At 43.7% G+C, this 14,311-nt stretch overlaps 1 protein-coding gene across 1 annotated transcript in view; it reads left to right on the forward strand.

Annotated features, from left to right (window-relative positions):
* Positions 1-2,991: 2,991 nt before the first annotated feature.
* RYBP (RING1 and YY1 binding protein) overlaps positions 2,992-14,311 on the forward strand; it is a 69,927-nt gene continuing 58,607 nt past the window's right edge. Inside the window, exons 1-2 of the mRNA XM_007984997.3 lie at positions 2,992-3,207; positions 3,948-4,073. Coding sequence (XP_007983188.1) covers positions 3,176-3,207; positions 3,948-4,073 — 158 coding nt within the window. The 5' untranslated portion in view covers positions 2,992-3,175. The remainder of the gene's footprint in view (positions 3,208-3,947; positions 4,074-14,311) is intronic.

A 14,311-nucleotide genomic window follows, 5' to 3' on the forward strand; every position in this document is an offset into this window, starting at 1 on the left:
AAAGTCAAAATGTAGACTTCGAATGTGTCTTTTGTATCTGTGGAAACAGTTATACAGGACATTTCTTGGCCAGTGCTTCTAACCAGCATCTACACTAAAACCATGGGTTTCAAACAACTTTTTTTTTCTCTTTTAAACAGAGGCTCACTCTGTTGCCCAGGTGAGAGTGCAGTGGCGTGATCTCAGCTCACTACAACCTCTGCCTCCTGTGCTCAAGTGATCTTCCCACCTCAGCCTCCCGAGTAGCTGGGACTCTGGAGCACACTATACCAGAAGTAGTCCCATTTGGCTCATACACCTACAAGGAGACTTTCAACAGACATTTGCCTCCAACATCTGAATGAAATCACAGCCTCTAAAGTTACAACCACATGGTGATCCTTAGGTCTGATAAGTTCCTAGAGATTAGTTCTCTACTCCAAAATTCTTTTTCTTAAACACATTTTTTTTTTTTTTTTTTTTTTTTGAGACCGAGTCCTGTTCTGTCACCCAGGCTGGAGTGCAATGGCGTGATTTTGGCTCACTGCAACCTGTGTCTCCCTGGTTCCAGCAATTCTCCTGCTTCAGCCTCCCGAGTAGCTGGGATTACAGGTGCCCACCACCACGCCTGGCTCATTTTTTTAAAATTTTCAGTAGAGACAGGGTTTACCATGTTGGCCAGGCTGGTCTCAAACTCCTGATCTCAGGTGAGCCACCTGCCTCGGCCTCCCAAAGTGCTGGGATTACAGGTGTGAGCCACCATGCCTGGCCCTTCTTAAACACATTTTTAAAAACTTTTTCTTTTTTGAAAAGATAACACAAGATAAAGATACAAAAAGATATACTAAAACAGTCAGTCTCCTATGGATAAATTACAGTGTATTTGCAATGGAATTCTACACACTTAAGCAAACAAACAAAAATGAACTATTGATGTAGGCAACAACGTGGATGGTTATCACAAATATTATGCTGAGCGAAAGGTGCCAGCCAGACACAAGAGTACAGACAATATGACCCCTGCATATGACCTTAAAGAACAGGCAAAACTAATCTTTGGTGACAGAAGTCGGAATTGCGGTTACCTAAGTGAGGGATGACTCATTGGGAGGATAAAATGTTTTATTGTTCTAATGGTGGAAAGAGGGGTGTAGATGTATGCACTAAGCTGCAGTGTGAAAATCTGTGTATTTTATTCTATGTATGGAATAATAATAACAAAGTCTCCTTTCTACTACGTATGGCTCCCAGCTACCTCCCCGGAGGCCACTCTTCCAGTGGGGGTTTCTTAGTGCCCCGTTTCTTTCACGACCTTTATGCCAGGGGCAGAGTCCTGGGAGCATGCCAGGGAGACACCAGAGGCCAAGGCTGCTCCATGGCGCAGCTGCACTGGGCCATGGCTTGTGTACATACCCTTTGGCTTTCTATGGCCCTTTTACCCCTAGAACCCTTTCTTTCTCTCCTCTTCTTCCTTCTTTCATCCCTCCCCTAAGGAGGCAGCTGTGGCATTGAGGCCTTGAGAGGTTGCTGATCCTTGCTAAACAGTGTTGCTTCTCCTGGCCCTCCTGGGTGCGCCTGCCTGGAGAGGACACTGCGTGCTGATCAAACTTATTGTTGACACATTCCTTCTCTCTTTTATTCTCTCCCTTCTGATACCTGGACTGATCCCTAGGACTTCCTGCTCCCTGGGTGCTCAGTCTCAGTGAGCTTCCCTGGTCGCAAGCCCTGATATGCTTCCCTTCCACGGGGCAGTCTTGATAACAATCTATTTTGTATTTGCACATAAACCGGGCTGAGGGTCTATCTTATCTCCAACCCCCCCCATCCCTGGGGCCCAACTCCTAGCAGCATTCTAAGATTCCGTCCCTCCCCTAATCTGGGGCTTCAGCCCAGCCCCGTCTGTGTCTTTTATCTTATCATCTGGGGTCCTCCTCCTACCAGATCTCCCGGCCTGAGGACAGAGGTCCTGAGTCACGTTCAAGACAATTTGGCAAGCGTTTTTGGAGCAAGGCAGAAAGTGAAGGGCACTACCCTGTTCCTCGACTTCAAAAATCGAACGCGGGGGGAATGGTGCACAATTCAGACCCAGTTATAACAGCTCCTAATACCCAATATCTTGTTTTGGTCCTTCGTGAATACCAGGCATCCATCAGCGAACCTTCCATGCATGATTTCTCTGCATTTTCAAAACAACCCTGGGAGGATTAGCCCCATATTGGAGATGAAGGAGCTGAGGAACGAGGTTTTAAAGCGGGCATGTGGTCGCCAGAATTTGAATAGCAACTTCCCTAAGGAAACGCCCTATTTAGACTCCAGGGGAGAGGAGGATCCCAGTAGGAGTCCGCCAGCAGGAGCTCAGAGTCTGGCCTGGGGCATTTAGTTATGCCACACCCTTTCTGCACAGTTCTCTCCCGCGTCAGGGGCCTGACAGGGAGGGGGGCTTCGGGCTAGCGTCTCGGCCGGAGGCAGGGACTTCAGAAGAGGCAAATACAAAGCTCCGCGTGGCAGAGGAACAGAAGGGCGCGGGGGAAAGCGGTCCAAAGGAGGACCTTGTCGGCCCCCAGGGCACTGCAAGCCTCGAGGCGCTGCGAGCGGTGAGGTTGTTGCAAGCTCCCGCGGCGCGCGCAAACTGCGTGGAACTACTTCCCCGGGGCGGCTTCGGGGCCAGCCTCACGGAGCGGCCGTGCAACAGCCTCACGGGCCGGCCGGGCGAGGCCCGAAGCCAGTTGCCAGCTCCCGGGCGCGGCCACGTGCGCTCCGCCGGGCTTGCACGCTCCGCCGCGCCGGGCCGCGGGGCCACCGACAGGCACGCGCGCCCCCAGCGCGCACACACTCCCGGGCACGCACACCGACGGCCCGGCCCACGTCCGCCACGCCCCGCCTTCCCCCGCGCCCCGCCTCCGCCCTCGCGGCGCCGGCCGCCGCCCTCCCATTGGCCGCACGGCGCGTGACGCGCGGCGCCCGGCCCCGCCCCTCGTCAGTCACTCGGCGGAGGCGGCGCTGGCGGGGACTAGTCTCGTCCGGAGACTGGCAGCGGCGGCGGCGGCGGCGGCGGCGGCCGGAGCTCGAGCCCCAGCGGCTGAGGGCGGGCGCGCGGGGGAGGGAGGGGGGCCGGTCCGCGACGACTCCCCGGACGGCGTTTCTCCTCCGAGCGACGCCGGTTTCGGCTTGGGGGGGGCGGGGGTACAGCCCATCCATGACCATGGGCGACAAGAAGAGCCCGACCAGGTACCTGCTCCGAGCGGAGGGGGCGGAAGGGGAGGGAGGGCTGGGGGCGGGCGGGGGCCGGCGACGACTAGGCCCCGGAGCCACCCGGGGCGGGGGGAGGCGCTGCTAAGATGGAGATCCGGGGGCGGGGGGAGGCGGCGGGCGGTGGCGGCGGCGGCGGGAGGCGGTGTCGCTCCCGCTCGGGGCCGGCGGCCGTGCGCGCCGCAGCCATGGCGGCTCCTCATCAGCCGCCCTCCGCCGCCGCCGCCGCCACTCCTCCCAGACAAAGGGAGATTTAACCAGGTGGGGAGGGAGGGAGGGCGCGAGCTTGGGAGGGGAGAGGGAAGGAGCCGGCCCACTCCCCGCCGCCGGCCTCGGGCTGCCCCTGCGCGCCCCCTCCAGATCCGGCCCGCGGCTCCCCTCCCGGCCCCCCCAGCCCCACGCTCAAGTCCACAAGTCCGCCCGCTTCCTGCGCCCGCCGCGGCCCTTCCCGGGGCGCCGCCGCCACTGCCTGGTGTGCAAGGCTATCCGGCCCGGGCCCGGGGCTTGCATGGTGCCAGTGGGGGCGCCCCCTTCCCTTCCTCGCTCCCTCTTCCAGTCCCCGGAAAGGGTGGGTGGGTGGTCTCTCGAGCGAAGTTTCCAGCATTGGATTCCTGCGAAATTACGACGGCTCACCCGCGCTTGTGTTTTGCTGTCTCTCCCCCGTTTTCCTGCTCCCTGCCTCTTCCCTCCCTTTCCCCCCACTCTCCCCTCCTCCGAAGGCCAAAAAGACAAGCGAAACCTGCCGCAGACGAGGGGTTTTGGGATTGTAGCGTCTGCACCTTCAGAAACAGTGCTGAAGCCTTTAAATGCAGCATCTGCGATGTGAGGAAAGGCACCTCCACCAGGTACTTGAAGATCTGTGTTACCTTTTGTTAAAGGACTTTGTTTTTTTGTGTGTGTTTTTTAAAGTGAGGGAGAGGGTAGTGAGCCTTACTTTCTGCCCTCTTTCCAACTTGTTGATTAAGGCTTTTTTTGCATTTGGGGGTGGGTTGTGTGTGTTTTTGGGTTGAGTGTATTAAGTGTTGGGTGAAAAGCCTTGTGTTCACTAAATGATTTATGGGAGGGAATTTTCCCAGGTTTTCATCTTATTTCAAACAGACACTGGATTTATTTGACAGTTGTGTCTGTTGGCTTATTGGTGTTGACTGGGGAAGAGAGGAAGCAGTACTATCGCTACGGATTGTAGAACATAGACCTTTTATATTTTTGCCACGTGTAGAGTGGTTTTAATTTGCTTGTCCCGAGTTATTTTTCTCTTGTCTGAGAAATTTAGTGGGGGTAGTAAGGCTGGCTGTGCTTTTCCTGTCTTGAGCTGCAAATGTCTGTTACTTTCTTGCACTGGAAAATAAATGTCGGTGTTTGATAAAGTAAGTGCATTTTGTGGGAGGCTGAGCTGTCAGTTTTGTTTTGTTATGTTTTGTTTTCCTTTCCTTTGACTAGCTTATGTGGCGTGGTGATGGGGGACGATTTTGTACAATGGTGAAATGGGCAGTAACTATATGGAAGTTTGTGTTTAAAGCTCTATTATGATTAAAAGAATGTTGAAAGAATTCCTTTCCATTTTGATGAAGGTCGTAAACTGCATGTGATATTAAAACGAGTTGAACTACTTTAGATTTAACATTCATAAATACTTGGATAAAATGTCAAGACTGATTTTGTAGTCTTTCGGTCATGTTATAATTTGTGTCTGGAATTTGTTTCATTGACGTTAGAGTTTGAAACTGTTCTTGGTGTCATTTAGTGAACAGGCATTGGCTTGTGTGAGAGACAGAATGAGTTTTTGGTGAATCCTTTAGAACATTTCTGTTGATTGCCAAAAGTCTCATTTTATCAGGTACTGTTTTTGAATTGGTGACATTCCAGTATGACTGTGTAGTAGTACTTCACAGTGCCAACTGGATATTGTTCTTTGATTAGATGAATATGTCATGTTAAGATTTCGTTGGTTTATTTATACCTGGGATTAAATAGGATTATTGGGCAACCCAAAATAATCTAACTCTGGGATTAATTGGCCTAATTATTGTTTCTGTGAATTGCACTCTTTGAATAATGAGACCTTTGAATAAAAATACTCAGCTAAAAATATTACCCCATACGTTGTTTTAAGTGCATTTTTGTATTATCATGGAATATATCTAAAGTAAAAACCACGCATCAGTAGTTTCATAGATTTTGTTTTGCTGTCTAAAATAGGGAATTCCATCAAATGGCATGAAAGTTTTTAGAAATGTATTTGTTACTTAAAGCAGTAGTGATTGTATATTATTTATGAGTAATGTTTTTTACATGTAGAATCCCTCAGAGGCCAAACCTCTTTATTGTGGTTTTGCTTTGAGTGTTACCGTAGATGGTGTTCAAGTAAATGACTAGGAAACTCCTAAGAACTTGAGAACCTTACTGGTGAAGAGAAACGTAAACCAAATTCAAAAGTTTATGTCTGATTTATTGCTGGGAATGATTATCTCATAATGAAATGCATTTCAGTTTTTCACATGCATTTTAAAAAACCTTACTCATCAATTTTTCGGAAGCACATGGAAGGTTTTGACTTTTGAAAACAGTATATATGTTTAAAGTTTTTTCAGAGCCACAGGTGACAGTTGAAACTTAGCTTACAAATACTGCATTATTCACAGTGAAAATATTTTAGAATCTATTCAGGAACAAGGAAAGGCATGTACTTTAAGGGTCTTCGAGTAATTTTCTGATGCCATTTAATAGGATTTGAGTACAGATTTAACAGGTATGAGGACTGAAAACTGTGTCCATTCATGACCCTCTTAACTGGCCACAATTTGTTTCAGTTTGGTTATTGTCAATATTTTGGTGTTCTAGAGCTATTCAGAAGTCATTTGATTGGAATACAAATAACGTTTTGGTTTTCCTACATTATGAACAGGTTTTATGTGGAGAAGTGAGTTTGACAGGTTTTCATCCTATCCTGTCTCGTGTATTAACTGTTGGTTAATCTCTTTGTGATACTGGTTACTGCCATGTTTTTTTCTTGGGCTTCTTGTATTTTTTTTGTACCTCAAAGGTTTGAATATGAACTTGACATTTTCTGTCTTGTGTAGTTTTAATCAGACTTGGTATTGAATGATGGCAGTAGAAAACTTGTGTTTTGAATGCTGGATATAGGCAAACATTTGTGATTTTTAGAATAATTTGTTTCGGGGCACAGAAATTGTGTTTCATTGCTCTGAGCTGGTGTTATGTATTTGAACAATTCTAGCTAGTTGGCTAGCCGGTGGTTATTTGGCAGTTTTTGATCATTCTCGTCACTGATCATCTACCGGTCAACCAAGGAAACCACCTATGACTTAGTGGTAGGCCAGTATGGTAGAGAACTATATTTGCCCTTTGAGGGTAGAGTTGATACTGCTGATTTGATCGGGAAAATACTGCCATTCGTCTAAAGAACACTTATTAAATTCGTAGGATCTGAAAGATGCTGCTGAAGGGATTGGAGAGAGGCGAGGGGAGTGTTAAAAGGTTGATAAACCATGTATGGGAATGACCATAATTCCAATTATAAAGGCTCTACGGAAGGAGGGGTCTGGCTTAGGGAATCAGTTAGAAGGATTCCTTCTTCTCCATTTCTTTTGGACAAGGATAGTTAGTTTTTACAAAATCACCTGTCACCTTTTCACTGTTACCATGTACATCAGATACTTTTAATTCTGCAGGTGGAAGTGTTAAGGTGATCGATAATGAAGTCTTTTTTCTTCTTTTTGGAGCAGCAGTAGAGCCGAATGAAAGATGAGATGGTCTTAAGGAATCTGTTAAGGGAAGAAGGTGACCTAGGATATGTGGAGGTTCAGGGGCAGCAGGAGAGATCTGTATTTTAGATGTATTGTCAATATGTGTTGGGTTTCTTTGGTTCTTTGATGCACTTGTTTTTCTAACTAGACTGTCTACTCTTGATGCTTTTCTGGTTATGTATATCCTTTTTTTGGAGACAGGGTCTTGCTCTGTCATCCAAGCTAGAGTGCAGTGGCTTGATCGTGGCTCCCTACAGCCTCAACCTCCCTGGCTCAAGCGATTCTTCTACCTGAACCTCCTGAGTAGCTGGGACTATTGGTGTGCACCACCTTCGGCACATTTTTGTATTTTTTGTGGAGACAAGGTTTCGCCTTGTTGCCCAGGCTTGTCTTGAACGCCTGACCTCAAGTGATCCTCCTGCCTTGCAGGCGTGAATGATAATTTACTTATAACACCCATTATAAGTGTGCAAATCAATGATTTCTAGTCATTTTAAAGAGTTGTGCAGCCATCACCACAACCCAGTTTTAGAACATTTCCATCATGTCAAATGGTTTCCTCATATCCATTCTGTAAGTCTTTAACACAACAGAATGGAGACGTCATGGGCAACAGGTGTTGTTTCCCTACCATGCTGATGTACTCTGAGCCTTTCAAGGTAGAAAATAAAAGAGCGTATGTTAGAATGTGTGTGGAAGGTGGCAAGTGGCTGGGGGAGAAACACTATCCGTTCCTTAAGTGATAGCTAAAGTAGTATTTCCCATCCTGCTTTGCCAGTCTCAAGAAAGAGGATACCAGCTTCCAAAAGTAGAAAAAAAACTGCAAATGAATGAATGTACCCAACTGTGTTTTTGTTTTGTTTTTTTTCTTTGTATTTTCCACCTTCCTACAGTTCCAGCTAATGTTTTTTTGTTGTTGTTGTGTTTTTTTTTTTTTTTTTTTTTTTTTTTTTTTTTTTTTGGTAGAGACGGGGTCTTGCTGTGTTGCTCAGGTTGGTCTTGAATTCCTGGCCTCAAGGGATCTTCCTCCTTTGGCCTCGCAAAGTGCTGGGATTTGCCCACCCCCTAACTGTTGTTTTGTTAAGTTGTATTTCTCAAGCTTGGGCAGAGTAGCTTCTTAGACTTGGTGATTTAATTTTACTTTTGTGGTCTTGTTATTTCTCTGCATTCAATGTTACCTTAATTGTAAAATAAAAATTACCAAGACATTGCTGAATATAGTTGTTGATTAGTGTTCCCTTGATAGTAGTCCTGCATTTTTACTTTCAGCTACTGCTTAATCACAGTCACTTGCAAAATTGGAAAACTTTTACTTTGGCTAATTACCGTAGGTTTAGAACTTTCTGGTCTTCAACTCCAGAAATGTATCACTGTGTTGAGATCATGTTTTATTTCATCCCTGTTTATTTGAATACTGCCGCTCTGAAAAAGTTGGCTGTTTTTGGAGCTTTTGTAGACAAGTATGAGTGAGAAAATTAGGTGTAGAATAAAATTGTGTAGAAATAATTATCTTTGGAAAAAGTTGGTATTCAGGATATTGAATTGCTTCTTAGCAGCTGTTTTATATGTAATGTTTCCCTTGTTTGAGAACTTACCAGTTTTTCGCAGTTGTAACTTTGGACTGTCCATCCTCCCCTTAAATTGAGATACCCTACAACCCAAAATCTCTTGAACAGTCATGAAGTACTTTAGAAGTTTTATGGAAGAACATGACATAGTTATGATCTTTGCTGGAATCTTCAAAAAGACATCATCTTGTGATGCTTTTTAGGTAGAAAAACTCCCAGAATAAGATAAGATACCTGCACTGGGCAAAGCCAAGCCTCTTACTCATGTTTCCTGGTAATCCACAGCAGTGGTTTTGCTCCTTTTGTCATATTGTTTTTGTTGTAGTGTTTATCTTTCATAAAAATTCTCCATAAAAATACGTAAAAATTACCTGTCTTCCAAATGAAACTTTATCAAACCTTTCAAGCTGAAAACTGGTACAATTTTAAGATCATTCTTACCCAGGAACAGAGTAATAATTTATTTTTTGTTTACTGTTGCATTGGACTTACTGATTTATTGGTATGACTTGATCTTATGTGTACTTGGTGACCTTAAAGTAAATTACCTGAGTAGTTGTGGTCATTTGACAAGTTTTTATTGAGCACACAGCCATTTGCGCTCTCGGTGTACAGTGGTGTAAAGACAGACCAGGTCCCTGTTCTTATGGAGCTTAAAATACTATGGACAGGAAGAGAAAGTAAACAAATGAACAGAAAAATAAGAATTTCAGCTAGCGACAAGTGCTATGAAGAATTTAGAACAGGATAAGGAACTACATAGAGTGATGAGAACTGGGTGGAGTGACTGCTTTATAGACAGTGTTGAGATAATGCATTTACTTTTTTAGGAAAAAGTAAGGCTACTTCCTTTTGGAGCCAGGGATAATTAAGTAAGTTTACCTGTGCCATTTAGCTCGTTTGGTTGGGGGGACGGACACCTTTTAGATTTGGAGCCCTTGTGCATAGGCTACTAAACTTGTAAACTTAGTTGCATGTTGTAGACTAAGCCCAGGCCAGCTAATTTACTAGTATTTTTATTAGTCATTAAGGTGGAAGATTATGAATGGATTCACTTACGTATTATTTATTCATGTGGCATATATTTGTTGTGTATTTCAGTAAGTGCTGAAGAAAATTCTAAGATTAAGAAAAACTTTCTCAAGTAGCTGTAGTTTGCCAAAATAGTTATTAGAACTAATTCAGTTCATTAGTACTTTCAGTAAATAGTAGGTCTCGTGTCCTAAATGACTTGAGCTAATACATTCTACAGTCTTTCTGGCCCGTGTTCTCTCTTTTGCCTCATTATCCATGCTTTTTCTCTTTGTGGCATCTTTTGTGTTACTTTTCATAACTAGTACTCCCACTTCCCTTTTTACCTGTAGATACAAACTTTTTCTACTGTAGCATACACAGAAGTGCACAAGTAAGTATAAGGATTTGATAAACTTTTGCAAAATGAGCACACCTTTGCAACTAGCACCCAGATAGATTTTTTTTTTTTTTTTTTTTTTGGGAGACAGGTTTCTGGCTCTGTTGCCCAGGCTAGAGTGCGGTGGTGTGATCACAGCTCACTGTAGCCCCAACTTTGGGGCCCAGGTGATCCTCTTACCTCAACCTTCTGAGTAGTTGGGACCATAGACATGTGTCACCATGCCTGGCACATTTTTAAGAGTTTTTTTTTTTTTTTTTTTTTTTTTTTTTTTTTTTTTTGAGACAGGGTCTCCCTATGTTGCCTAGGCTAGTCTTGAATTTCTGGGCTCAAGCGATCCTCCTGCCTCAGCCTCCCAGAGAGGAGTTATTATAGGCATGAGCCACTGTGCTGGCTTGCACCTAGATTCTTAATCAGATTCTTAAAGAGAACCTTACTAGAACATTACTGGAAGCCCCTTGTACATTGTCCCCTGTGGGCCACGTCCCCCACCCCCATCCTGTCTTTTAATACTAGAGATCAGTTGTGCTTGTTTTTGAACTTTCTGCAAGTGGAGTGTACTATGAATACAGTACACAGTAAGTACTGTATGTACCACTGTGTATATATGTATATACAGTATACTCCACAGTGAGTGAAACAAGCCAGACTCAGAAGTGTATATACTGTATGTACCACTTTGCTTAGTAGCCACAGTGTATGCACTGTGGTACATACATATACTTCTGAATCTGGCTTGTTTTACTCATGGTCAGGTGTGCAGGATTCATCCATGTTGTTGTGTGCAGTTCTTGCTTATTTTACCAGTGCTGTTCTATCCTAAGAATATCTTAGGCATTCAACTCTGCATGCAGACCCTTCCTTACACGTTCTAGAGGGAGGACCTGTCTTCACCCTGTGTTTATTACCCACATACTTGAACAACTGTCTCCTCCAGGCATCATTATGCAAAAGGAATGAAACTCGGTGTGTACAACTTTCTAGAGGACGTAAAAGGAGTCAGCTTTTGCCTCTCATCAATAGTATTGTTTATCAGTCATTTCTTTTTCGAGGCATTGGTTGAATGGAAAATTCCTGCTTTCAAGGAACTTAGCAGACCTGTTGACAGATGAGACCATAAGAGGAAAGCCAGTGAAGCACCCAGTGATGTGAACGCTATGGTAGGCATGGAATGAGCAGGTACATAATAGAGACTGCAAGTGCTTTTTAGAAGTTAGAGATTCATTCTCTGGGGTTTTATCAGGAAAATCCTCACTGAATCTGCGGTCTAAACTGGGCCTTATGATTCTTGGATGCAGGGTTTATTGTATAGGTTAATACAAGTTACTTATATATATATATATATTTTTTTTTTTTTTTTTTTTTGAGACGGAGTCTCGCTCTGTCGCCCAGGCTGGAGTGCAGTGGCCAGATCTCAGCTCACAGCAAGCTCCGCCTCCCGGGTTCACGCCATTCTCCCGCCTCAGCCTCCCGAGTAACTGGGACTACAGGCGCCTGCCAGCTCGCCCGGCTAGTTTTTTGTATTTTTTAGTAGAGACGAGGTTTCACCATGTTAGCCAGGATGGTCTTGATCTCCTGACCTCGTGATCCACCCGTCTCGGCCTCCCAAAGTGCTGGGATTACAGGCTTGAACCACCGTGCCCAGCCACAAGTTACTTATTAATAGTTGTTTGCCCATGTCCCTATTGACTATCTTCAGGTGACAACATCCACATCTTCCCACATCTCCCCAGGAGCTGGTGATTCCCAGATACTATTCGTTAACTAGCGTCACCACTCCCATGCACACACAGTACAAACAAATCCAGCTGCTTCCTGGCATCTCTACTTGACAACTTAAAGGCAGTTCAGATCCCACAGGGTGAAAAGCTGAATTCATCTGTCAGAGTGTTTTCTAAAATCCCAAATTGATTATGTCCCATTCCTGCCTAAAATGATCTCCTGATTCTCACTGCCTTTTGGATAAAATCCAATCCTGAGTATCATAAGGGGCTTGTGATTTGGTCCTTTTCTGTGTTGTTCTTTAGAATTTCTGGAAGCAGCCTATCATCGCTCCATCTGCCCTCCATACACAGCGTTTGTGTGTGTTATGCCAAACTGCTTGGTGTTTTCCAATAGTGGACCATGATATCTCACTTCCTTACCTTACCTTCGTATACTTTTCCTCTGTGTCTTCTTCTGAAATGCTTCTTCGTTTTGTCCAGGCCGACTCCTGTTTGTCCTTCCATGTGTCTCAGGAAGCCTTTCCATTCCCCTCCAGTCATTCATACCTCTGTCATAACACATAGACTGTATTTTTTATTTGATTTCCAATCTGCCTCTGTTAGGTTGTTACCATTTTTGAGGGCAAGACCTTTTTGTTGCATAGCTTTAGTTTGCTGTGTCTGTTACAATGCCTGGCATTTGGTAGTGGTTGAGTAAATATATACAGAATAAATGAAGACTGGGAGAAGGAGTTCCAGGTAAGAGTTCTAATAAATAACTGTTTTTTCAAAGTCTTCGGGCTTTCATCTTGTGTGTTGAAAGTTACTGGATTAGGGGAAAAGTTGTCTTTATGAAGTGTGCCCTTAAAACTAGTTTTCCTGTTTTTCTGTTGTAGTTCCCACCGCCCAGAGCCCCCAAAAAAACAAGTACTAGAAGTTAAACACGGAACTGTAGTCTTGGAGGCTGTAGGCAGTGCATTTAAAGTACTTCTGGAGTGGTTTTGAGCTTCAGAGCATTGACACACTTCCCTAAGTAACTGTGACAATTCTATTTGCTGTTGCCCATTGGTGATTTCAGTGGCCAGTAGTCATATTGGAAAGTCTGATAATAAAGCGGGGGATCAGTCATGTGGTGCCAAACCAGTTGTGGGGAATAAAAAATAAGATGTGATAAGCAACTACATTCCCATTTGTAAACTGGCATCTACGGCAGTTTAAAAATGGTGGCAAAACCATTCTGAGTATTGTTGGAAATGTTACGTTGTCTGTTCTGCCATGTTAATATACCTGTAAGTTGATAGTTGCATCTTGTACCCTTGGTAGTCATACTTTGTACGTTGTGTATGCCACTATCTTCTTGAGTAATTTGGATTAATTAGTTTGGTTAGATTGAAGTCTTGACTCATTCACTTCACTCATTTATTTAGCTGTATTTTCAGTTCCATGCAGTGAGTGACACAGACTATGGTGCCAAAAAGGAATTCTCAGTAAGGGCAATGCACATAAATTACTGTGTTACTCAGAAATCATGAATAGTTGAAATCACAAGGTAAATGGTGAAAATTTTGTTTTCAAATAGGATTAGATATGACTTTCTTCCCTCCTTTCTTCCCTCTGTCAATTTAGAAAATCTACTTAAATTATCCTGTGGTTGGGAAAAGAAACTAGTGGAAGGAATATGTTAAAAAAACCTCTTTATTAAAATGTATTGAAAATATTTTTCTCTACAATTTAAGAGCATTCGCAAATACAACCTAGGATGAAACTTTAATAGCCTTTGAGAGGGACGAGAAATGAAATTAAGGGTGATATATGATGCCAGTATCATTGACGTATTGGGTCTCAATACATACAATGCATGGTAGTCATAGGGAGAAAACAAACCTGGTGACTGGTTTTTAAGAACAAATCAGATTTCTTGTGTATCTATGTGGTTTAACTGTTCTTGTCCCTCTTTTGCAAAGAACCTTAAACCTTAAACAGGTTTAATATCGTTAAGTGCTACAAAAATAGTCAAGATTGTAATAATTAGGAATCTTGCTGAAACTACCTTAGGTCAAAAAAGCCAAAAATGTACTAGCCACGTAGCCAATGAGAGAAGGTTGATGTTTGAACTCAGGGAAACGGGAAGAACTGCAAGAATCAGGACTCCTGTCACTTGACTAGTCCCTAGATTAAAACAGAAAAACAAACAAAGCTCATCCATCATCCCGCTATTCACAATTATTTATTGAGCAGTTTGTTCATTGGACCTCACATACTTGAGTAACTACGGTTTTCCAGGTACTTTGCTTTTATAATGATATTTCATTGAATTTTCAAAATGATGATTCCCTGTGGGAGTGGGAGAATTATGCTATGTGTTATATGAAACAAATTGAGTTTGATTTTTAAAGGCATGTATTCTGGCTTGTTGGTTGATAGAGTTCATTTTGGTTTCTTCTTCTAAGGGAAAAGTTTTATGAACACTTAATGGTTTTAGAGTTCTATTTGTAGAAAATAAAGATAAAATCTAGATTTCTTTCAGGATTATTTTCATTTTGGGAAGAACCAAAACATTGGATTCTTATAGTTAAGTTTGCCCAAATCTTCCATTAAAGAATAATTATGTATACAAGGGAACTCAGACTTAAT

The sequence above is a fragment of the Chlorocebus sabaeus genome, chromosome 22 (assembly GCF_047675955.1).
Source record: "Chlorocebus sabaeus isolate Y175 chromosome 22, mChlSab1.0.hap1, whole genome shotgun sequence".
Lineage (NCBI taxonomy): Eukaryota > Metazoa > Chordata > Mammalia > Primates > Cercopithecidae > Chlorocebus > Chlorocebus sabaeus.